Genomic DNA, 23,172 nt, shown 5'->3' with positions numbered 1-23,172 from the left:
CGGGAGCTGCAAACCCCCAGGATCCGTGCCCACCCCTGCCCCCAAACCCCCAGGATCCGTGCCCACCCCCAGAGGGGTCCCCGGGGGGAGCGGGGCCGTGCCAGGCGGTGCCAACCCCGGGAGCGCCCGGAGGGCTCCTGGCAGCGGAGCTGGCAGAGCTGAAAGGCCGGAAGGAGGTGGGGAGGGGGGGGGGGGGTCCCTGCAGCTGCCAGGAGCCCGAGCCCCCCGAAGAAAGGGGCTCCTTGTGCGGGGGAGAGCGCGGGGAGGGTCCCGGGGGAGGTTCGGAGGGGCGGGGGGCGAGCAGAGCCCGCAGGAGCCGCCAGGGACACCCCGGCACGTGTAGCCCTGGCTAAGTGTGTCACACGCACACGTGGAAGGTTTGCACACCCACCCCCGCCTTCCCGGGGCTCTGCTGGGGAAACTGAGGCACGGGGTGGAGCAGTAGTGTGCGGGTCCCTGATTTCAGCGCCTCCCAAACTCGCATGTCCCCCCCTCCCAGCACAACCTCACCCCAGCTCCCAGTTTAAACCATTCCCTGAAAAACAGCTCTAAAATATCCAGCTCAGCCTCTCCCTGCCGTGCAAAAGGCTCCGGGATGAGCACAGGGGGGATTCTCCCACCCCAAGTGCAGCCAGGAGGAAGAGCAACAGGTTCTGGGGTGGGCTGAGCCCGGAGAAGTGACAGGGGCAGAGGTCCCTGGCAGGGATGCTCAAGGGCAGCCCCTTCACCCTGGGGGTGAAATGTTCCGGCTGCGGGAGAGGAAAAGGGCAGCGGGAAAATTCCCCCTCCCCGAGACACCCGCGGCGGGTCTGGGGTTCACAGCGGGGCTGGTGGGTTGGAAAAAGCCGTGAAAATCCCGAAATATTTCACTTCTTGCCCCCTCCTGCCTCCCAGCAGAGAGAGCTGGGGGAGGACAGGGAAAACCATCCCAAAGTCCCAAACTTTGGGCTCGGCCTCAGCCCGTTCCAGACCCGACAGCTTTGCCCCTAGCTCAGCCCAGCGACACGAACGGGAAGGAGCTGGGGGAGCCTGATCCCTGCCCGGCTCCGTGCCTCAGTTTCCCTCTGCACTGCTGCAGCCTCCTTGGGACACGGAGCAGGGACTGTGCAGGACAAACGGAACACACCAACCCCATCCCGGACTCCTAGCCACTCTCCCAAAACGGGGTTCCTGAGGAAACAGCCCCGAAAATGCCCTTTGTGCCCAACACCTTGGAGCCCTGCTGCTGCGCTGGGCTGGGCTTTAGGCTGGGCTGGGCTCTAGGCTGGGTTCCAGGCTGGGCTCTAAGCTGGGCTCCAGGCTGCAGCAGCCGGGCAGCACCAAACTCCTTTCTCCTCCCAAGTTGGCAGAACCCCCCCAGCCCCCGCTGTGCCCCCGGCGCTGCGGAGCCGCCCCCTCCAGAAACCTCGGGGACAAGGACAAAGCCACCCGAGCCCCCCCCCCGCTGCAGGGCAGGACGGTGCGAGGGGAAAAACCCCGGGGAAACCTCTGAGCTGAGCCAGCCCGGCTCTCGTTTCGCTTTCTGTGCGGAGCTGAATGAAAGGCGAGACCGGGATGGAAAGCGCAGATCTCGGGGGCACCGCAGATCCTGTGGGCACCAATCCCGGGGCAGCAATCCCGGGGGCACCGCAGATCCCGGGGCACCGCAGATCCCGCGGCACCAATCCCGGGGGCACCGCAGATCCTGTGGGCACCAATTCCGGGGCACCAATCTCGGGGCACCGCGGATCCCGGGGGCACCGCAGATCCTGTGGGCATCAATTCCGGGGGCACCAATCCCGGGGGCACCGCAGATACCGGGGAATCTCGCAGATCCCGGGGTTCCCCGGTATCCCCCCAGCTCACCTGGCTCGGTGCGGGGCCGCAGCCCCGGTACCCCCGGTACCCCCAGCTCACCTGGCTCGGTGCGGGGCCGCAGCCCCGGCCCCGGGGCCCGGCGTGCGGCTGAGCTGCGGCTCCTCCGGGGCAGCGCGGGCAGTTCGGCAGCAGGGCTGGCACGGAGCTGCACCAGGCATAAGTGCAGGCACCGAGAAAAGAGCCTTCTGTGTGTGTGTGTGTGTCCGTGTCCTCCACTCCGCTTTTTTTTTTTTTTTTTGCTTTTTTTCCCTTCCCCTTTCCCTCCTCCTTTTATATTTATTCCTTCCCCTAATTAAGAAGGAGAAGGAAAAAAAAAAAAAAAAGATACTACCGTGTTGGCAGGCTGCTCGTCCCTCCCCGTCCCTCCCTCCTGGCAGCTGGCAAAGCCCGCACGAGAGGAGAATGAGGAGGATGAGGAGGATGAGGAGGATGCTCAGCCCGGTGTTAACCCGATGCAGCAGAATTGGGGAGCAGAGAATGGGGGTGTCCTCCCCACAGACCCCTCCGTGGCTCGGGAATGCCCTTGGGGTGGCGATTCCTGGGATTTGGCAGCTTCGGCTGGATGGGAAGGGGGCGGCGGGCGGGGGTCCCGGTATCCAGCAGAGGCTTTGTCATGTAAAACCCCTTTTGCTGCGGGGCCGAGGTGGGTGGAGGAGTCCGAGGGCTTTGCCAGCCCCCACAAACCCCTCTGAGGGACATCACAAACCCCTCTGAGGGACATCACAAACCCCTTTAAGGGACATCCACAAACCCCTCTAAGGGACATCACAAACCCCTCTAAGGGACACCACAAACCCCTCTAAGGGACATCACAAACCCCTTTAAGGGACACCACAAACCCCTCTAAGGGACACCACAAACCCCTTTAAGGGACATCCACAAACCCCTCTAAGGGACATCACAAACCCCTTTAAGGGACATCCACAAACCCCTTTAAGGGACATCCACAAACCCCTCTAAGGGACATCACAAACCCCTCTAAGGGACACCACAAACCCCTCTCAGGGACATCCACGAACCCCTTTGGTTGTGGGAGCAGCCAGAGCCGAGCTGGCACAGCACAGCACAGCACTCGCAGTGCCTCAGTTTACCCGCATCTGCGGCAGGGCCAGGATCATTGATGCATCTTTAGGCTGCAATGCCTCAAATCCTCAGTCCTGCAGGAATTTTGGGGACCTGGGCACCGGTGGGGTCTGGTGGGCAGCTGGCACAGCCCGCTGGCAAAGGGGCAGCACCCAGCTGGCACCGAGGGTTTTTTAAAGCAGATCTCGCCGAAAGTTTGCCTGGCACGGAGCATTCCCCGGCCGGGGGGGCGGCGCGGAGCTGCCAGGGAATTGCTCGGGTGAGTTTGCAGAAAGCCTCAGCTCCGCTCCTGAGCTGAATTAATCATTTGGCACCCTGGGAAGTAATTGCGGGCGGCAGAGGCGGCACCGGCAGCGCTGCAGCTCCGGGGAGGGGGGAATGGCCAGGGGGTGATGGGAATTGCACTCACACTCACACTCACACACTTCACACTCACACACTCACACTCACAGCGCGGGATGGGAATTGCACTCACACTCACACTCATACACTGACACTCACACATTCACACTCACAGCGCAGGATGGGAATTGCACTCACACTCACACTCACAGCGCGGGGTGGGAATTACACTCACACTCACACTCGCAGCACGGGAATGGGAATCACACTCACACACTCACACTCACACTCACACACTCACACTCACAGCGCGGGGATGGAATTGCACTCACACTCACACTCGCAGCACGGGAATGGGAATCACACTCACACACTCACACTCACACTCACACACTCACACTCACAGCGCGGGGATGGAATTGCACTCACACTCACACTCACACTCGCAGCACAGGGATGGGAATCACACTCACACACTCACACTCACACTCACACACACACACAGCGTGGGGATGGAAATTGCACTCACACTCACAGCGCGGGGTGGGAATTACACTCACACTCGCAGCACGGGGATGGGAATTGCACTCACACTCACACTCACACTCGCAGCACGGGGATGGGAATCACACTCACACTCACACTCGCAGCACAGGGATGGGAATCACACTCACATTCACAGTGACATCACAGCACGGGATGGGAATCACACTCACACTCACACACACAGTCACAGCACAGGCATGGGAATCACACTCACACTTACACACACTCACACTCACAGCACGGGGATGGGAATCACACTCACTCACGCTCACACACACTCACAGCAGGGGGTGAGAATCACACACTCACACTCACACAGCACGGGATGGGAATCACACTCACTCACACAGCACTGGGATGGGAATCACTCACACTCACACACACTCACACTCACAGCACAGGATGGGAATCACACTCACACTCACACTGACAGGATGGGATGGGAATCACACTCACACTTACACTCACACACTCACACTCACACTGACAGCATGGGATGGGAATCACACTCACACTCACAGCATAGGGATGGGAATCATTCACACACACACTCACATTCACACTCTCACAGCACGGGGTGGGAATCACACTCACATTCACACTCACAGCATGGGGATGGGAATCACACTCACACTCATATTCACACACTCACAGCATGGGGCTAGGCACTCACACTCACACTCAGCATGGGGCTAGACATTGACACTCACACTCACTCACAGCACGGGGCTGAGAACTCACACTCACATTCACACAGCACAGGGCTGGACACTCACACTCACACACTTGCACACACACTCACACTCGCAGCATGGGTCTGGACATTGACACACACTCACAGCATGGGGGTGGGCATTCACACTCACACCATGGGGTTGGACACTCACACTCACAGGGCTGGACAATCACACTCACACTCACTCTCACACCGCACTGCTTGGACACTCACACACTCACAGTGCTGGACACACTCACTCACTCACTCACTCACTCACTCACTCTCACTCTCACACCACAGGGCTGGACACTCACTCTCACTCTCACGCTCACACACGGTGCCCACAGCCATGCCAGGACGGGCACTGGGACATTCAGGGCTGAACCCCCAGGGCTGCCCCAGCTCCATCTCCCCAATCCCAGCCCATGAGGTGCCATCCCGCTCCAGATGGGCACCACCCACAGAACTGTGTGGCACAGGGCTGTGGCACAGGGCTCTCCAGTCCCAGCCCATGGGGTGCCATCCTGCCCCAATGGGCACCACCCACAGAACTGCACTTTGTGGGGCAGAACTCCCCAGTCCCAGCCCAGGAGGTGCCCAACGTGGGACACCATCAGCAAGAGCCTGAATGAGGGACATGGGTCTTCTGGATCTGACAGTTGTAGGCACAGCTCTGTCACCCACGACCCTGGACTGCTGTAACACCTTGGATACAATAAACTGCATTTTGAAGAGCCCCTGGAGTCCCACATCTCTCATTTTGGCTCAAACAGTGGCGCCCAACGTGGGGCACCATCAGTAAGAGCCTGAATGAGGGACATGGGTCTTTTGGAGCTGACAGCTGTAGGCGCAGCTCTGTCACCCATGACCCTGGACTGCTGTGACACCTTGAATACAATAAACTGCATTTTGGAGAGCTGCCTGGAGTCCTGCATCTCTCATCTTGGCTCTTACAGGAGAGGAGTGGGCAGGAGCAGGGCACAGCCCCTGTTAGACCCCCCAGAGGATCCCCATCCATTCCTGCAGCTCTGCAGATGCTGGGGCTCAGCCCCCCCAGCCAAGCAGCCCAATCCCAGCAGCCAGGGCATGGAAAGGCACAGGAGACCCCCACAGGACACCCAGCTGCTGGAAGGGGCAGGAAAGAAGGGAGAGAAGAGGGCAGGAGGGAAGGAAGAAGAGCAGGCAGGAGCAGGGGACACCCCAGAGGATCCCCATCCCTTCCTGCAGCTCTGGAGGTGCTCTGGCTCAGCCCTCTCCATCAGCCAGGGCATGGAAAGGCACGGGGGACCCCCACAGGCACACCCAGCCCCCCCAGCCCCAGCTGTGTTCAGGCTGGAAGGACCTCAGTGCCCAGCTGTGCTTCCTCCTCCTCCCCCTGCTCCTCCAGCCCTGCTCAGAGTCACGTCCCAGCCCGTGCCATGCACCCTGTGCCATGCGCCCCGTGCCAGGCACACGCCAGCTTCCACCTGGGACTGCAGGGCACCCCCAGACTGCCACCCCCACAAATCCAGGAACAGGAGTCTCATAATCTCTTGGAGATCTATTTCACACCCAAGATATCTCAGCTACCTTAGGAGGCATCAAATCAGCAAAATGGCTTCTGTGGCAGTGCTGGGAACAAAAAGGTTTTATTAAAAAGGCAAAATAACAAACTCTTTACAGAGAAAAACCAATCCAAGTACAAGAAGCCCTCCTGCCCCTAGTAAAACACCTCACAAAAGCAATTACTTTCTTTGTTCTCTTCTTTTTCTAGTAAATTGCCCAAACAAAATTTTTAGCTCCTGTCCAATTAGCTATCCTGAAGTTTGAAGTCCCCCAGTCCTATGAGATGCCTTTTTCACCTAATCAAAAATAGAAACTTCTGGGCTTCTTTCCTTTTTAAAGGAACAAAAGGAACAAAAACAAGGAACAAAAAGGAACAAAAGTTAGTTTTGTCACTTTACCAACAAAGAGCACATTCCTACAAAGCTGTGCCACTGCTGAATGGCCACCTGAGCACTCCACAGGGACAAACATCCTGTTCCCAGGGGGTTCTGACCCCAAGAACCTCTCAGGGGAACAGACATCCCATTCCCCAGGGACAACCAACATCCTCATCCTGGGGTATCCTGAGCTCAAATATTCCCCAGGGACAGGGACATTCCCATCCTGGGGCACCCTGATCCCCAGCATCCCCCAGGGACACCAACATCCCCATCCTGGGGCATCCTGAACTCAAACATCTCCCAGTGACAGGGGCATCCCTATCCTGGGGATCCTGAACTCAAATATCCCCCAAGGGCACCAACATCTCCATCCTGGGGTATCCTGAGCTCAGATATCCCCCAGGGATCCAGTCATCCCCATCCTGGGGTATCCTGAGCTCAGACATCCCCCAGGGACACAAAAAACCCCATGCTGAGGCATCCTGAACTCAAACATCCTCAGGGGCACCAAAATCCCCATCCTGGGGTATCCTGAGCTCAGACATCCCCCAAGGACACCAACATCTTCATCCTGGGGCATCCTGAGCTCAGACATCCCCCAGGGACAACAAAATCCCCATCCTGGGGTATCCTGAGCCCTCCCTGGGCTGCAGGGTTTGGCCCATCCTGCTGAACCCTGCTGCTGGCTCAGACAGAGGGGCCAGGCACCCCAAAAGGCAGGAGGAGGAGGAAGAGGGTGATAAGGCCAGGGAGGAAGGAATTTCTCACTCCTTCCCCGCCATGAGCAATGGGAGCCTTTTTGCAGCAGTTTTGGGGGCTCCTGGACATGCCAGGTGGGAAGAGGAGGAAAGTGGGAGCAGGCAGGCAGCGAGGAAGGGCAGCCCTGGAGCAGATGTGCTATGGGAAATGAGGAGGAGGAAGATAAAAACATGTGTGACAGTGTTCACAGGGGTTTTCAGATTGGGGAAGAGACGAGGATCTGACTCCATGTTTCAGAAGGCTTGATTTATAAATTTACTATATATATTATCTTAAAACTGCACTACAAGAATAGAAGAAAGGATTTCATCAGCAGGCTAGCTAAGAATAGAAAAAGAAAGAATGATAACAAAGGCTTGTGTCTCGGGCTCTCTGTCCAAGCCAGCTGACTGTGATTGGCCATTAATTAGAAACAACCACATGAGACCAATCCCAGATGCACCTGTTGCATTCCACAGCAGCAGACAATAATTATTTACATTTTGTTCCTGAGGCCTTTCAGCTTCTCAGGAGGAAAAATCCCGAAGAAAGGATTTTCCATAGAAGACATCTGCGACAAGCACACGGCATCACCTCAGCGAGACCCCAGATCGATCCTCCAACCTCAGCCCTCCCTGGGCTCCTTAACAGCGTTCCAATCTTGGCTGTGAGAGGCAAACCAGAGCCGGGCCGAGGAGCCAGACAGGATGTCTGGCCGGAGATGAGCCGGAAAGTTGATGATGCCCTTGGGGACCCCCGAGCCGGCTCATCCCCTTTCCATCCCCGCTCCAGGCACCAGGGATAACCCCGACCCTCCCAGGGGACAACCATGACCCTCCTGGGGCTGCTGCTGCTGCTGCTCTCCTGTCCCCAGCAGCCCCCGGACGATGCTGGAGATGCTTTGCCAGCAGAGGGGACTGTTGCTTGTCTTGTTGCTTGTTTTTCCAGAAGCCTGTCCCTGTAGGGAAGAGACATTCCTGTCCTCCTTGCCCTGCTGAGGACCCTCCCGGTGGGAAAAATCACCGTCTCCAGGGAGAAAATGCTGGCAAGTCTCTCCCCCAGCGATATTCTCCTCATTTCTCTGCTCCTTTTGTTCGCCAAAAACCTCAGAGTTTGAAATTGTGAATCTCCGCCCCTCGCCAGCGCGCTGCCCTTCCCCCAGAGAAGTCATCTAGGGTAAATAAAGAGAGAAAAACAAAAAAAAATATAAATATTAGAAATATTCAACCGGGACTGCTGGACCCCGTCAGTGGAAGCTCTGACGGAAACCAAGTTTCGGAGAAGCTGCTCCCGTTGGGCTCTTGCACATCTGGAGAAGAGGGAAGATCACAGCTGGACACAGCTGGGCACAGCTGGATGCTCTGCAGAGGGATTTCCATAGGATGGATGCAGGGACCTGCCCAGAGATGTCCTCAGTGCAGCCATCACCTCGCCAGGGCTGTGAGAGAAATGTGCCAATGGATCAAAGAAATAAATGTTCTCTGTGTTTCATGAAGCTTCAGAGACTTTTAAGGAATCTGGTCTTTTAACTTGTCATAGAATCAAAAATACAAATCCTAACAAAAATTACCAGGTTCTCTGAAGTTAGGACAGGGAACCAATATTTTTGATTATTGATTTGAACAGGAACTCAAAAGGGGTGGTTTTTAATGATTTCTTTTTATGTTATTTATATTGTTATTGTCTCTTTGTCTCTTTATTTTATTTCTTACTTGAAGATGATGGTGGAACTACCTGAATTATCTGTAAATCCAAAGCGTCTGAATTAATACAGATGTTTGGAATTAGAACTCAACTTTATCCTTTCTTCATTTTTTTTTCCTCTCATTTTCCACAAAAAAAAAAAAAAAAAAAAAAAAAAAAAAAGGAGTTTATTTATTGAAAGACAAAGTTCCAATGGAACATTTCTCAGGCAAAGATTTATCAGACCCAACATGAACTTTGATATATATCTATATCAAGGGGCTGTGAGACCCTCCGGGGCCTCCTCTGGGGCTCCGAGCCCCCTGAGTTTTGGGGGAGCACGGGGCTCACAAGCCTGTAGGATGGAGAAAGAAGAGAGATCTCTGAAGCCAGGGCGTGGAATTTGGGGTTTATTGCAAAGGGCCTGGGTGCAGGGCCCTGCTGGGATTTGGGGTTCATTGCAAAGGGCCAAGTGCAGGGCCCAGCCACAGCTCAGAGCAGGACTGAGAGAAGAGAGGGGTAGAGAGGGTGAGAGGATAAGAGGGTAAGAGTGTAAAAGCACACAAGAGTAAAAGGGTAAGAGAGTAAAAAGGATAAGAGAGTGAAGTTCCCGTTACAATACCATAAATCTTCCATGCTGAATATTCTAATTCTCACTAACCAATCCAGTACAAGATACAAATCCTATAGCATTTCCATACAGCCTGTAAGAATCATTACATCACCATACTGTGTTGCATTTAAAACCCTAAAAACTCCTCTTTGCACCTCTTCTGCTAAGCCTAAAAACTGCTCTGTGGAAACCCCAAAAATTCCTCTTTGGAGTAGTTTTAAACCCTAAAAACTCCTCTTTGGAACCCTTCTGCCAAGCTGGCAGGGTCTGCTCTGAGCCTTGGAGCTGTCTGCAAGCAGAGGGTGTTGTTCCATCAAAAGGGGATCACCTTCAGTCCAGCCACACCATTGTTTTCCAGGTGTTCAGTAATTAAAGGATCTCAAAGCTTGCTTTAATTTCAATCTCACTTATAGTTTCTATATTCTCAAAAAAAATTTTTTTTTTGCCAGACAATCATATTTATAAGGCTTTCCTGTTTCATCTTCCCCAACACAAGCCACCACCGAGGGATGATGCAGCCGGGCTGGGCATCTGCCAAGCGCCCTTGGACACCTCCCAAACTCCTCGCCGAGCCCCAGGGCAGCCCTCCAGCTCCCTGGCACGGCCCTCGGGCTTTAGGGAGAGGATCCAAGCCCTCAAATCACCCTCCTGATTGAGGGCTTGGAAGTGGGAAGCGGCACCATGCTCTTCCTCATGGCCGGGAAATCCGAGCCCAGCGTGGAGCCCACGTGGGCTCGGCTGTGCAAGGGTTAAATGCGGCTGCTCGTCCGGGTCTCGGGGGCCTCCCACTCGGCAGGCAGGGTATGAATAGCTGCGCTCCCCGCTGCTCGCCGGCACTCTCTGCTTCCCTCCCCGCCTTCCCCGCTCCGCTTCTCCCCTCCTCATCCTCCCATGATGGCCATGCTGAGCACGGAGAGTTTGGCGGGGCCCAGAGCCCTGGGAGAGGAATCGCTGCAGATGTGGGACCTCAACAAGCGCCTGGAGGCCTACCTGGCCCGCGTGAAGTTCCTGGAGGAGGAGAACGAGGCGCTGCGAGCTGAAATCCAGAGCAGCAAGAGCGGCCGGGCGGGGGAATCGTGGAGGGCCAAGTACGAGGAGGAGCTGCGAGCGCTGCGGGATGCGCTGGATGTCGCCTTCAGGGACAAATGCACGGCCGAGCTGGCCAGGGACAACCTCTACGAGGAGGTGCAGCAGGTGAGAAGCAGGTGCCAGAAGGAGCAGGCAGCCCGAGAAGCAGCCAAGAAGGAGCTGTCCTTGAGCAGGAAGGAGCTGGAGGAGGAGAGGAGAGCGCAGATCTGGCTCAAGGAGAGAGCCGCGCAGCTGGAGAAGGAGGTGGAAGCCCTGCTGGAGGTGCACGAGGAGGAGAAAGCGGGGCTGGACCAGGAGATCGCCACTTTCTCGCACAGCCTGGAGAGTTTCCGCTGTGCCCCCGTGGCCCTGCAGCCCGTGGAGGTGGAGGATTACTCCAAGAGGCTCTCGGAGATCTGGAAAGGGGCGGTGGAGACCTACAAGGCAGAGGTGGCTCAGCTGGAAGGTTCCCTGTGCCAGGCCAAGGAGAACCTGTGGAAGGCGGTGGAGGACAACCAGCAGAGCCAGCTGCAGCTGCAGCACCTGGAGAAGGACCTGGCGGGGCTCAAAGCTCGCAAGGAGATGCTGGAGGAGAGCCTGGCGCGGCAGTGGCAGGAGCAGCGCGGGGAGGCGGAAAAGTTCCAGGCGAGTGAAAAATCCCCAGGGGAGGGGACAGCGGAGGGGCTGGGGGTGCTGGGTGGGCACACAGGGCACGACCCTGAGCAAAGAGATGCGAGAGATGGATGGGGGGGAGGCGAACAGAGCGAGCAAGCCCCAGGGAAGGGAGAGAGGCAGCCCTGGATGAGCTCAGAGGAAGCTGGGGAGGGCAGGAGGAAGAGCAAAGCGGCTCGGGGACATCTCAGAGCGGCTTGGGGACATCTCTGTCCCTGGGGACAACAGAGACCCGGGGTCACCAAACTGCAGCGGAGCAGCAGCAGCCACCGGGGGCTCCCCCAGCCCCCTGCCCGCGTTCGGGGTGCGGATCCCGGGGCAGCCGCAGCCCCCGGTGTGCGGGAAGGACAAACTCCCAAAAACTCCCTCCGAGTTCGCTGCAGCTGCGACCCGACAGCTGCAAAAGCCATTCAGCGCAGGGAGGAGGAGGCGGAACGGGCTGGAAATACCGGGAGCGGCGTCACCACCGCCCGGGGAAGGGTCTCCCTTTGTTCCAGCTGCTGGGAGCAGCCCTGGGTGTCCCGGGGCAGAGGATGCCGCCGCCTCCGCTGCTCTAATGAAAGTTATTTCTTTCCCACGCTGGCTGTGAATCAGCCCGGCCTTTCCTCCCTCTTCCCGTCCCCTTTCAGCCCTGCTCATGTCCCTCATCCTCAGCCCCCGGGGCTAAAATGAGCTCCGGGGCTCATCCCTGAGCATCCTGCGGGGATCAGCGGAGCCACCAAGCCCTGCCCAGGTCCGCGGGGTTCGGCCAGGGCTGGGGGTGACCGTGCCCATGGAGTTGGTTCTTTCCCTCGCTGTGAATCAGCCCGGCCTTTCCTCCCTCTTCCAGTCCCCTTTCAGCCCTGCTCATTTCCCTCATCCTCAGCCCCTGGTGCTAAAATGAGCTCCGGGCTCATCGCTGAGCATCCTGCGGGGATCCCGAACCCCGCGGGGACCGGTGGAGGTCAGGAAGGGCCGGGGGTGACCGTGACCCCCCCTGTGGTGCCTGCAGCTGCCCATGAAGTTGTTTCTTTTCCACCTGGCCATGAATCAGCCCAGCCTTTCCTCCCTTTTCTCCCCCATCCGCAGCCCCCGGTGCTAAAATGAACTCCAGGCTCATCCTTGAGCATCCTGCGGGGATCCCGAATCCCGCAGGGCTCAGGGGGACTCAGGCAGGGCTGGGGGTGACCCTGACCCCCCCTGTGGTGCCACAGCTGGCCACGGAGGCCCTGGAGCAGGAGCAGCAGAGCCATGGAGTTGTTTCTTTCCCGATCAGCCCGGCCTTTCCTCCCTCATCCCATCCCCTGCTCTTCTCCCCCATCCTCAGCCCCCGGTGCTAAATTGAGCTCCGGGCTCATCCCTGAGCATCCTGCGGGGATCCCGAACCCCGCAGGGACCAGGGGGGCTCCGCCAGGGCTGGGGGTGACCCTGACCGCCCCCTGACCCCCCTGTGGTGCCCACAGCTGGCCATGGAGGCCCTGGAGCAGGAGCAGCAGAGCCTGCGGGTGCAGATCGCGCGGGTGCTGGAGGACAGGCAGCAGCTGATGCACCTCAAGATGTCCCTGAGCCTGGAAGTGGCGACCTACAGGTGAGCCCCGGCTGGGCACAGGTGGGCACAGGTGGCACCGCAGGGACGGCCCCGTGCCCCCCGAGCGGCCCTTCCTTCCAGATGGCCCCGCACAGAGGGGCCGTGGGCACGATTAGCATGAGAATGGGGCTGGCCCTGCGCGGCCGAGCGTGATGTCACCGTGCGGGGACACTAATCCGGGCCGCGGGGGGAGGGCAGGGGGCACGGCAGCCAGGGGGGCTCCTTCGGGCTCCGCAGCGAGCCGTGCCAGGGCGGCGGAACCGGCCGTGCCTCAGTTTACCCGCCCTGTGTCCAGAGCAGCACATCCAGCCGTGCCTCAGTTTCCCCACCCTGTGTCCAGAGCAGCAGAACCAGCCATGCCTCAGTTTACCTGCCCTGACACTGTCCAGAGCAGCAGAACCAGCCGTGCCTCAGTTTCCCCACTCTGTGTCCAGCAGAAGCAGCCGTGCCTCAGTTTACCTGCCCTGTGTCCAGAGCAGCACATGCAGCCGTGCCTCAGTTTACCTGTCCTGATAACCTGGGTCATAGCAGCGGAACCGGCCGTGCCTCAGTTTACCTGCCCTGTGTCCAGCAGAACCAGCCGTGCCTCAGTTTACCCGCCCTGTGTCCAGAGCACCTCAAGCACCCGTGCCTCAGTTTACCTGCCCTGTGTCCAGAGCAGCACAACTCCCGTGCCTCAGTTTACCCACCCTGATGCCCTGTGTCCATAGAAGCACATCCGGCCGTGCCTCAGTTTACCCACCCTCACACCCTGTGTTCAGAGCACCAGAGCAGCACAGGCAGCCATGCCTCAGTTTACCCACCCTGATGCCCCCTGTGTCCATAGCAGCAGAAGCAGCTGTGCCTCAGTTTACCCACCCTGACACTGTCCAGAACAGCACAGGCAGCCGTGCCTCAGTTTACCCACCCTGATGCCCTCTGTGCCCAGAGCAGCGGAACCAGCCGTGCCTCAGTTTACCCGCCCTGTGTCCATAGCATCACAGGCAGCCGTGCCTCAGTTTCCCCACGCCGGGGTGCCCAGGGACCCCCCTGCAGCACCCCCAGCCCCTCTGCTCTCCCCCAGGACGCTGCTGGAAGCCGAGAGCAGCCGCCTGCAGGTGCCCGCCGGGGAATTCAGGGTGACAAACGGGCTGAGAGGTAAGGGACCCCCGGTGCCACCCCTGGGGGGTTAAATGGGTTTAAATGTGGATTTAGGCACCTTTTCCTGAAGGCTTAAATGGGTTTAAATGTGGATTTAGGCACCTTTTCCTGAAGGGTTAAATGGGTTTAAATGTGGATTTAGGCACCTTTTCCTGGAGGGCATAAATGGGTTTAAATATGGATTTAGGCACCTTTTCCTGAAGGGTTAAATGGGTTTAAATGTGGATTTAGGCACCTTTTCCTGAAGGGTTAAATGGGTTTAAATGTGGATTTAGGCACCTTTTCCTGGGGGAGTTAAATGGGTTTAAATGTGGATTCAGACAATTTTTCCTGGTGGGGGTCAGATGTGTTTAAATGTGGATTTAGACACCTTTTCCTGGAGGGCATAAATGGGTTTAAATATGGATTTAGGCACCTTTTCCTTGGGGGGTTAAATGGGTTTAAATGTGGATTTAGGCACCTTTTCCTGAAGGGTTAAATGGATTTAAATGTGGATTTAGACAAATTTTCCTGGGGGGGGGGGGGGTTAATGGGTTTAAATGTGGATTTAGGCACCTTCTCCTGAAGGGTTAAATGGGTTCAAATGTGGATTTAGGCACCTTTTCCTGAGGGGGCTTAAATGGGTTTAAATGTGGATTTAGGCACCTTTTTCTGGGGAATTAAATGAGTTTAAATGTGGATTCAGACAATTTTTCCTGGTGGGGGTCAGATGTGTTTAAATGTGGATTCAGGCACCTTCTCCTGGGGAGTTAAATGGGTTTAAATGTGGATTTAGGCACCTTTTCCTGAAAGGTTAAATGGGTTTAAATGTGGATTTAGGCGCCTTTTCCTGAAGGGTTAAATGGGTTTAAATGTGGATTTAGGCACCTTTTCCTGGGGGAGTTAAATGTGTTTAAATGTGGATTCAGACAAATTTTCCTGATGGGGGTCGGATGTCTTTAAATTTGGATTTAGGCACCTTCTCCTGGGGAGTTAAATTGGGTTTAAATGTGGATTTAGGCGCCTTTTCCTGGGGGGGTTAAATGGGTTTAAATGTGGATTTAGGCGCCTTTTCCTGAAGGGTTAAATGGGTTTAAATGTGGATTTAGGCACCTTTTCCTGGGGAGTTAAATGGGTTTAAATGTGGATTCAGACAATTTTTCCTGGTGGGGGTCAGATGTGTTTAAATGTGGATTTAGGCACCTTTTCCTGGGGGGCTTAAATGTGTTTAAATGTGAATTTAGGCACATTTCCCTGCGTTTTTCTGGGGAGGTTTAAATGCATTTAAATGTGGATTCAGACACATTTTCTTGGGGAGGGTTAGATGTGGATTTACACACATTTTCCTGGGGAGGGGTTCAAATGTGTGTAAATGTGGATTTAGACACATTTCCCTGCATTTTCCTGGGGGGTTTAAATGTGAATTTGGACACATTTTCCTGGTGGGGGTTAGATGTGTTTAAACGTGGATTCAGACACATTTCCCTGCATTTTCCTGGAGAGGTTAAATGTGAATTTGGACACATTTTCCTGGGGGAGGTTACATGTGTTTAAATGTGGATTTAGACACATTTTCCTGGGGAAGTTTGCATGTGTTTAAATGTGGATTTAGCCACATGTTCCTGGGGAGGTTAGATGTGTTTAAATGTGGATTCAGACACATTTTCCTGGAGAGGTTAGATATTTTTAAATGTGGATTCGGACACATTTCCCTGCATTTTCCTGGGGGGAGTTTAAATGTGTTTAAATGTGGATTCAGACACATTTCCCTGCATTTTCCTGGGGGGAGTTTAAATGTGTTTAAATGTGGATTCAGACACATTTCCCTGCATTTTCCTGGGGGGAGTTTAAATGTGTTTAAATGTGGATTCGGACACATTTCCCTGCATTTTCCTGGGGGGAGTTTAAATGTGTTTAAATGTGGATTCAGACACATTTCCCTGCATTTTCCTGGGGGGAGTTTAAATGTGTTTAAATGTGGATTCAGACACATTTCCCTGCATTTTCCTGGGGAGAGTTTAAATGTGTTTAAATGTGGATTCAGACACATTTCCCTGCATTTTCCTGGGGGGAGTTTAAATGTGTTTAAATGTGGATTCAGACACATTTCCCTGCATTTTCCTGGGGAGAGTTTAAATGTGTTTAAATGTGGATTCGGACACATTTCCCTGCATTTTCCTGGCAGCGATAGGAAGGTGTGAACAGCGTCCGGGGGGCTCTTGGCACGGGGCTCACAGCCCAGATAAGCCTTATCTGCTCCTTCACCAGCCTTATCTGCTCCTTTGCCTCGTTTTTAATTCCCTTCCTTTCATGGGAAGGGCAGCACAGGACGGAGGGCTGTGCTAACAAGCTGAGCATTTCCTTTTTCCTCAAAACAAACCAAACAAAAAAAAAAATGAAAATCCCAAGGAAAGCTTTGTCACCTGCACACTTGTGGCTGCAGCTGGGTGTGATGGAGTTCATAGGGGATGAGGGAAGAGATGAGGATCTGACTCCATGTTTCAGAGGGCTTGATTTATTATTTTATTATATATTTCATATTAAAACTATACTAAAAGAATAGAAGAAAGGATTTCATCAGCAGGCTGGCTAAGAATAGGAAAAGAAAGAATGATAACAAAGGTTTGTGGCTGGGACAGAGAGTCTGAGCTAGCTGACTGTGATTGGCCATTAATTAGAAACAATCAACATGGGCTAATCACAGATGCACCTGTTGCATTCCACAGCAGCAGATAATCACTGTTTACATTTTGTTCCTGAGGCCTCCCAGCTTCTCAGGAGAAAAAATCCTAAGGACAGGATTTTTCATAAAAGATGTCTGCGACAGCTGGGCACGAATCCCCCGGGAGCAGCAGCATCGGGAGGGAGGAATTTCCCACTTTCCAAGAAGGAGCTGGTTAAAAATAGGAGAGGGGGCATTGAGAGGGAGCCAGGGCAGGGCTGGGAGAGGCTCACGGTTCCTCCTTGCTCTTTTCAGATCTCAAACTGGAGCTGAGCGGCAGCAAAGCATCGCCAGCGAGCCCCGAGGCCAGGCGGGTGCTGCCCTGCACCCCCTTCCCCAGGGTGACCAAACACCCCCAAAGTGCCACCCTGACACCCCAAAGCACCAGGGAGCTCCAGGAAATCACCCCAGCCCTCCATGGCAGTGCCACCAGCAGGGTGAGGGGGCTGGGGGCTCTCACACCCAGCCCACCCCAGGCAGGCAGAGCCTCCCTTGCCCTCTCCCCCGAGCAGGAGAGCTCTGGGGTGGAAGGTCCAGCCTGGCCAGGAGGAGATGAGGCAGCAATGAGCCCAGGGATGGAGTGTGCCCTGCCCAGAGCCTCTGGGGACAGTGGCAGTGCCAGCCTGCAGCCCCTGGGAGATGCCCACAGGCTGCAGTACCCGGCCCAGCTGGTCAGCGAGGCACTGGAGGACGCCCTCAAGGAGATGGGAGATGATGCTCAGCCCCAAGAGGAGCCCACAGCCAGCTCCACGTGGGATGTCCGTGCTCCCAGCCCTGTTTTCCCCACCAAGGCTGTGCCAGAGGGGCCTGGGGAAGGGCAGGAGGGATCTGAGGATGAGGAGAAGGTTGGGGAGGTGATGCTCCAGGGGCTGGCTAAGGAGAGCAGCACCCTGCAGGACACAGCTCCATCCCCACCAAGCGTGGACCCTCCCTTGGGGAGCCAGGAAGATCTGGGAGCATGGGAGGAAGAGGAAGAAGAGGAAGAGGAAGAGGTCCCTGCTGTGCTGAGCCCAAGGGATGCAGAAATGGAGGCCCAGGAAGGGGATGAGGATCTGCCTGGGCAGACAGAGAGCAGCTGGGAAAAGCCAGAGGAGCAAAGGACACAAACCCCCAGCACAGAGCCTTCACACCCCTCCGAGGATGAGGAGGAGGAGAAGGGAGATGTCCAGCAGGAAGGAACAGATGTGCAAGAGGAGAAATGTCCCCACAGAGAAGTGGAAGCTGCTGGTGCTGTCCTCGTTCAAAGCCACCTGGCTCTGCCCACAGAAGGTCACCTGGAGCAGGACTTTGCTGATGCAGGGCAGGAAAGGGCTGAGCAGCACAAAATGCCCAGGTGTGAGGTGGACCTGGCTGCAGAGCAGGGAAGGGAGCAGGAGCTGTGCCCGGAGCAGGAGCCCTCAGGTGCCCCTGAGGCCATCCCAGCAGAGGAGCCTCCCACGGGAGCTGGAGGAGATGCTGGGGCAGGGGAGGGGACAGGCAGAGGGGGAGATGGGGAGGGGGAAAAGGGAGAGGCCAGCAGGGAGGTGCTGGGAGAGGAGGATCACGGGGTGGGACAGGACCCCATGGCAGGAGAAGACCGTGGAGCAGGAGAAGATCTTGGGGCAGGAGACCATGAGGCAGGAGAAGATCTTGGGGCAGAATATCTTGAGGCAGGAGAAGACTCTGGGACAGGAGAAGATTTTGGGGCAGGAGAAGTCCATGGGGCAGGAGAAGTTATTGGGGCAGAAGATCTTGGGGCAGGAGAAGGCTCTGAGGCAGAAGTTCTTGGGGCAGGAGACCATGAGGCACGAGAAGACTGCAAGCCAGGAGAAGAGCATGGGGCGGGAGAAGATCTTGGGGCAGGAGAAGGCTCCAAGATAGGAGAATGCTCTGAGGCAGGAGAAGATCTTGGGGCAGAATTTCTTGGGGCAGGAGAAGATCTTGGGGAAGGAGAAGGCTCCAAGATAGGAGAAGGCTCTGAGGCAGGAGAAGATCTTGGGGCAGAATTTCTTGGGGCAGGAGAAGATCTTGGGGAAGGAGAAGGCTCCAAGATAGGAGAAGACCATGGGGCAGGAGAAGACCATGGGGCTGGAGAGGCAGGTGAGACCCTGGAGGGGGACAGCAGAGCCCCAGAGGAGCCTGAGGAGCTGCAGGAAGGAGAGGAGGAGGAACAGGAGGAGCTGGAGCCGGGAGAGGAGCCCTGGGCACAGGAGGGTGACCATGGCAGTGCCCAAGAGCCCTGGGAGGTGACAGCAGGGGACACTGAGGGACCAGGACAGCCAGCCTGGGCAGGTGGCACGCTGAGCAGTGCAGGAAGGCTGGAAAGGGAGCAGAGAGGTGGCACAGGGCCAGCAGAGCTGGAGGAGGCCCAGGAGGATGACGAAGGAGATGCCAGGAGGCAGGAGATGAGGCAGCAGCAGGCGCTGGCACAGGCTGAGCTGGCACAGCTGGGCAGCGTGGCACAGCCTGTGCCAACCCCTCCTGGTGCCCCTGGGCACAGCCAGGAGCTGGCAGAGGCTCCAGGGGAGCTGGGGCAGGTGCCAGGTGCCAGCACTGAGTGGGCATTAGAGGAGACCCCCAGAGACACAGAGCTGGCAGAGCTGGAGAGCTCAGAGCTGGTGGCACCAGGGCAGGTGCCAGGTGAGAACAGCGAGTGGGCATTGGAGGAAGCCACCAGAGATCCAGAGCTGGCAGAGCTGGTGGCACTGGGGCAAGTGCCAGGTGCCAGTGCTGAGTGGGCACTGGAGGAGACCCCCAGAGACACAGAGGCCCCAGAATTGGAGAGCTCAGGGCTGGTGGCACCTGGGCAGGTGCCAGGTGAGGGGGCACTGGAGGAGACCCCAAGAACCCCAGAGCTGGCAGTGGGCACGGGCAGGAGGGTGGAGCTGGAGGACACCCTGCCCGACAGCACCCCCCTGCACCTCTACCAGGAGGAGATGCTGATGGGCACACCCAGCCCAGACCCTCCAGAGGGCAAGGACACCACGGGCACAGCTCCCGTGTGTGCCACAGCCCAGCAGGGCCAAGGGAGGGACCAGCCACCAACTGCCAGCGTGCCAGAAGAGGAGGCTGAAGAAGAGGAAGGCTATTTCATGGTCTCTGCTCCCAGCCAAGAGGTGTCCAGCTCAGAGGAAGCCGAGATCCCCGAGGACTTTGAAGAAATTCAAGTGGACGCAGCTGAAGGCGGCCAAGATGGTCTGGGGGCTCCTGGGGAAGCATCTGCAGGGCCAGAGGAGGGCACAGAGCACCTGGAGGTGCTGGCTGCAGGAGCAGATGAGGGTATGGAGGTGCCCACTGAGGTGCCCGAGGATGAGGAGGGCACTGCTGAGCTGGAGGAAGGCCCAGAAGAAGACCCCAGCTGCTTTGGGGTGGTGGGACCATCATCAGGAGGTTCTGGTGAGTCAGCCCAGGGTGCCACAGTGTGGCAGGGACCAGAGAACCCAGAAGATCCACATGAGGAGCTCCGCAGCACAGCTGAGCTGGAGGAAGGCCCAGAAGAAGACCCCAGCTCCGTGGGGGTGGTGGAACCATCATCAGGAGGTTCTGGTGAGCCAGCCCAGGGTGCCACAGGCTCTGCAGAAGAGCACCCAGAAGATCTGGCTGCTGATCTAGATGATGGTATGGAGGTGCCCACTGAGGAACCTGAGGTGCCAGAGGATGAGGAGGGCACTGCTGAGCTGGAGGAAGGCCCAGAAGAAGACCCCAGCTGCTTTGGGGTGGTGGGACCATCATCAGGAGGTTCTGGTGAGCCAGCCCAGGGTGCCACAGCGTGGCAGGGACCAGAGCACCCAGAAGATCCACATGAGGAGCTCCGCAGCACAGCTGAGCTGGAGGAAGGCCCAGAAGAAGACCCCAGCTCCGTGGGGGTGGTGGAACCATCATCAGGAGGTTCTGGTGAGCCAGCCCAGGGTGCCACAGGCTCTGCAGAAGAGCACCCAGAAGATCTGGCTGCTGATCTAGATGATGGTATGGAGGTGCCCACTGAGGAACCTGAGGTGCCAGAGGATGAGGAGGGCACTGCTGAGCTGGAGGAAGGCCCAGAAGAAGATCCAAACTGCCGTGGGGTGGTGGGACCATCATCAGGAGGTTCTGGTGAGCCAGCCCAGGGTGCCACAGCGTGGCAGGGACCAGAGCACCCAGAAGATCCACATGAGGAGCTCCGCAGCACAGCTGAGCTGGAGGGGGATGCCAGGACCCCGGGGCTGGCAGGGCAGGAGGAGGAGGAAGATGAGGATGAGGATGAGCCCAGCACGGCTCCCCATGACCCAAGCAAGGCCAGAGCAGAGCTCCAGGCCCAGGCAGGGCCTGATGGAGCAGAGCAGCCCCTGGAAGAGCAGCCAGGCACGGAGGAGGAGGGAGCCCTGGGCAGTGGGAGCCTGGGGCAGGGAGGTTCTCCAGAGGTGACCCCAGACATCCCTGACACAGCCGAGCTGCCCGTGGAGATCATGGAAGCCTCGGGGATTCTGGAAATCGTTGAGCAGGCGCTGGAGTTCAACCAGGAGCTGATGGGCGAGAGGGTGGCAGAGGCTGGGCAGGGTCCTGGCACGAGAGAGCTGTCCTGGGATGGAGGAGAACGCCCTGAACTCTCCCGGCATGCAGAGGAAGACCCTGAGGTGTCCCGGGATGCAGAGGAAGGCTCTGATCTGTCCCAGGATGCAGAGGAACACCCCAAGCTCTCCCAGGATGCAGAAGAAGGCTCTCAGCTCTCCCAGGATGCAGAAGAAGACTCCAAACTCTCCCGGGATGCTCGGGAAGGTTCTCAACTCTCCAAGGATGCAGAGGAAGGCTCTGAGCTCCCCTGGGATGCAGAGGAAGGCTCCAAACTCTCCCGGGATGCAGAGGAAGGCCCCGAGCTCTCCCAGGATGCAGAAGAACACTCTCAGCTCTCCCGGGATGCAGAGGAACACCCCGAGTTCTCACAGGATGCAGAGGAACACCCCGAGCTCCCCTGGGATGCAGAAGAAGACTCCAAACTCTCTCAAGAGGCAGAGGAAGGTCCCGAGCTGTCCCGAGATGAGGAGGAAGGCTCAGAGCTGTCCCGGGATGCAGGAAAACACCCCGAGCTGCCCCGGGATGCAGAAGAAGGCTCCAAGCTCTCCCGGGATGCAGAGGAACACCCCAAGCTCCCCCAGGATGCGGAGGAACACCCCAAACTCCCCAGGGATGCAGAGGAAGACCCCGAGTTCTCCCAGGATGGAGAGGAAGGCTCTGAGCTGTCCCGGGATGCAGAAGAAGGCTCCAAACTCTCCCGGGATGCTCGGGAGGGTTCTCAGCTGTCCAAGGATGCAGAGGAAGACTCTGAGCTCCCCTGGGATGCAGAGGAAGGCTCCAAACTCTCCCGGGATGCAGAGGAACACCCCGAGTTCTGCCGGGATGCAGCGGAACACCCCAAACTGCCCCGGGATGCAGAGGAAGACCCCGAGCTGTCCCGGGATGAGGAGGAAGGCTCCTCCTTGTCCTCCTCCAGCGAGGAGGAGCCCACGGTGCAGGAGGCCCCGGAGGGTGAGCTCCGGGCTCACAACGGGCTGCGCCGCCCGCCCAGCCCGGAGGAGCTGCCCGAGTTCACCGAGGAGCTGCTGAACGGCACCTCCAGCACGGCCCCGGCACAGGAAACCCCCTCGGAGCCCTCGGGGGTGGTGCCAGCGCAGATACCCAGCCCTGGGGATGGCAGCGCCACCAAGCTGGGGGATGGCAGTGCCACCAAGCTGGGGGATGGCAGTGCCACCAAGCTGGGGGATGGCAGCCTCAGGGGGAAGCAGCTGAGCCCCGCGTCCCCTGCTCTGGGCGAGGATGTCCTGAGCCTCACAGCCCAGCAGCAGCCCTGCTCCTCGGGGGACGAGTGACAGAACCTTCTGGTGGCTCCTTCCTGCCAGGACCCCATTGTTCCCCCTCATCCCACCCTGTCCTGATGCTTCCCCGTCTCCCCGTGGGTTTTTCACGTGTTTGTGTGGATTTTTTGCACCCCTTTTTCAGAGTGAAGAACCACCAAGCTTTGTTGTCTCACAGCCCACCCAAATTCTCATGTTTGCTCTGGGATCCTTGCTTCATTTTGAGTTTCCTCCTGCGTGGGTTGCCTGCAGGAACCCTCCTGCTATTTAATTTAAACTCAGTGTTTCCCCATTCCCTGCAAGATTCCCTCTCCAATTCCTCCAGGATGTCCAGCTGGACCTTAGGGACTCCCCCAAACTGCAACCTCGGACTCAGCATTTTGGGCTACATCACCCCAGGCTGACCCTGAGTTTTTTACATGTTTGTGTGGATTTTTTGCACCCTTTCTCAGAGTGAAGAACCACCAAGTTCTGTTGCACCCTCACAGCCCACCCAAATTCTCAGGTTTGCTCTGGGATCCTTGCTTCATTTTGAGTTTCCTTCTGGGTGGGTTGCTCCGCTGTATTTAATTTAAACTCTGTGTTTCCTCATTCCCTGCAAGATTGCCTCTCCAAATCCTCCAGGATGGCCAGCTGGAGGTTAGGGATACCCCTAAACTGCACCCTGGAACTCGGCATTTTGGGGTACATCACCCCAGGCTCCCCAGCCTGA

General features: G+C 57.1%; 2 protein-coding genes across 3 annotated transcripts in view; one reads left to right on the top strand and one right to left on the bottom strand.

Annotated features, from left to right (window-relative positions):
• The window catches only part of BCAN (brevican), a 33,527-nt gene extending 31,495 nt beyond the window's left edge, over positions 1-2,032 (bottom strand). For both annotated transcript variants that reach the window (XR_009420113.1, XM_059490198.1), the window contains exon 1: positions 1,897-2,032. The gene's annotated coding sequence lies outside the window, so the exon portion shown is untranslated. The remainder of the gene's footprint in view (positions 1-1,896) is intronic.
• Positions 2,033-10,386: 8,354 nt separating this feature from the next.
• Positions 10,387-22,475, top strand: NES (nestin). Its single transcript, XM_059490072.1, has 4 exons — positions 10,387-11,218; positions 12,688-12,812; positions 13,876-13,949; positions 16,909-22,475. The coding sequence occupies exons 1-4, from the start codon at positions 10,397-10,399 to the stop codon at positions 22,473-22,475; spliced, it is 6,588 nt and encodes a 2,195-aa protein (XP_059346055.1). The 5' UTR covers positions 10,387-10,396.
• Positions 22,476-23,172: the final 697 nt, after the last annotated feature.

This window comes from Ammospiza nelsoni, chromosome 28 (assembly GCF_027579445.1).
Source record: "Ammospiza nelsoni isolate bAmmNel1 chromosome 28, bAmmNel1.pri, whole genome shotgun sequence".
NCBI lineage: Eukaryota > Metazoa > Chordata > Aves > Passeriformes > Passerellidae > Ammospiza > Ammospiza nelsoni.
The sequence above is the reverse complement of the archived record's forward strand: the minus strand, read 5'-3'. Positions and strand labels throughout refer to the sequence as shown.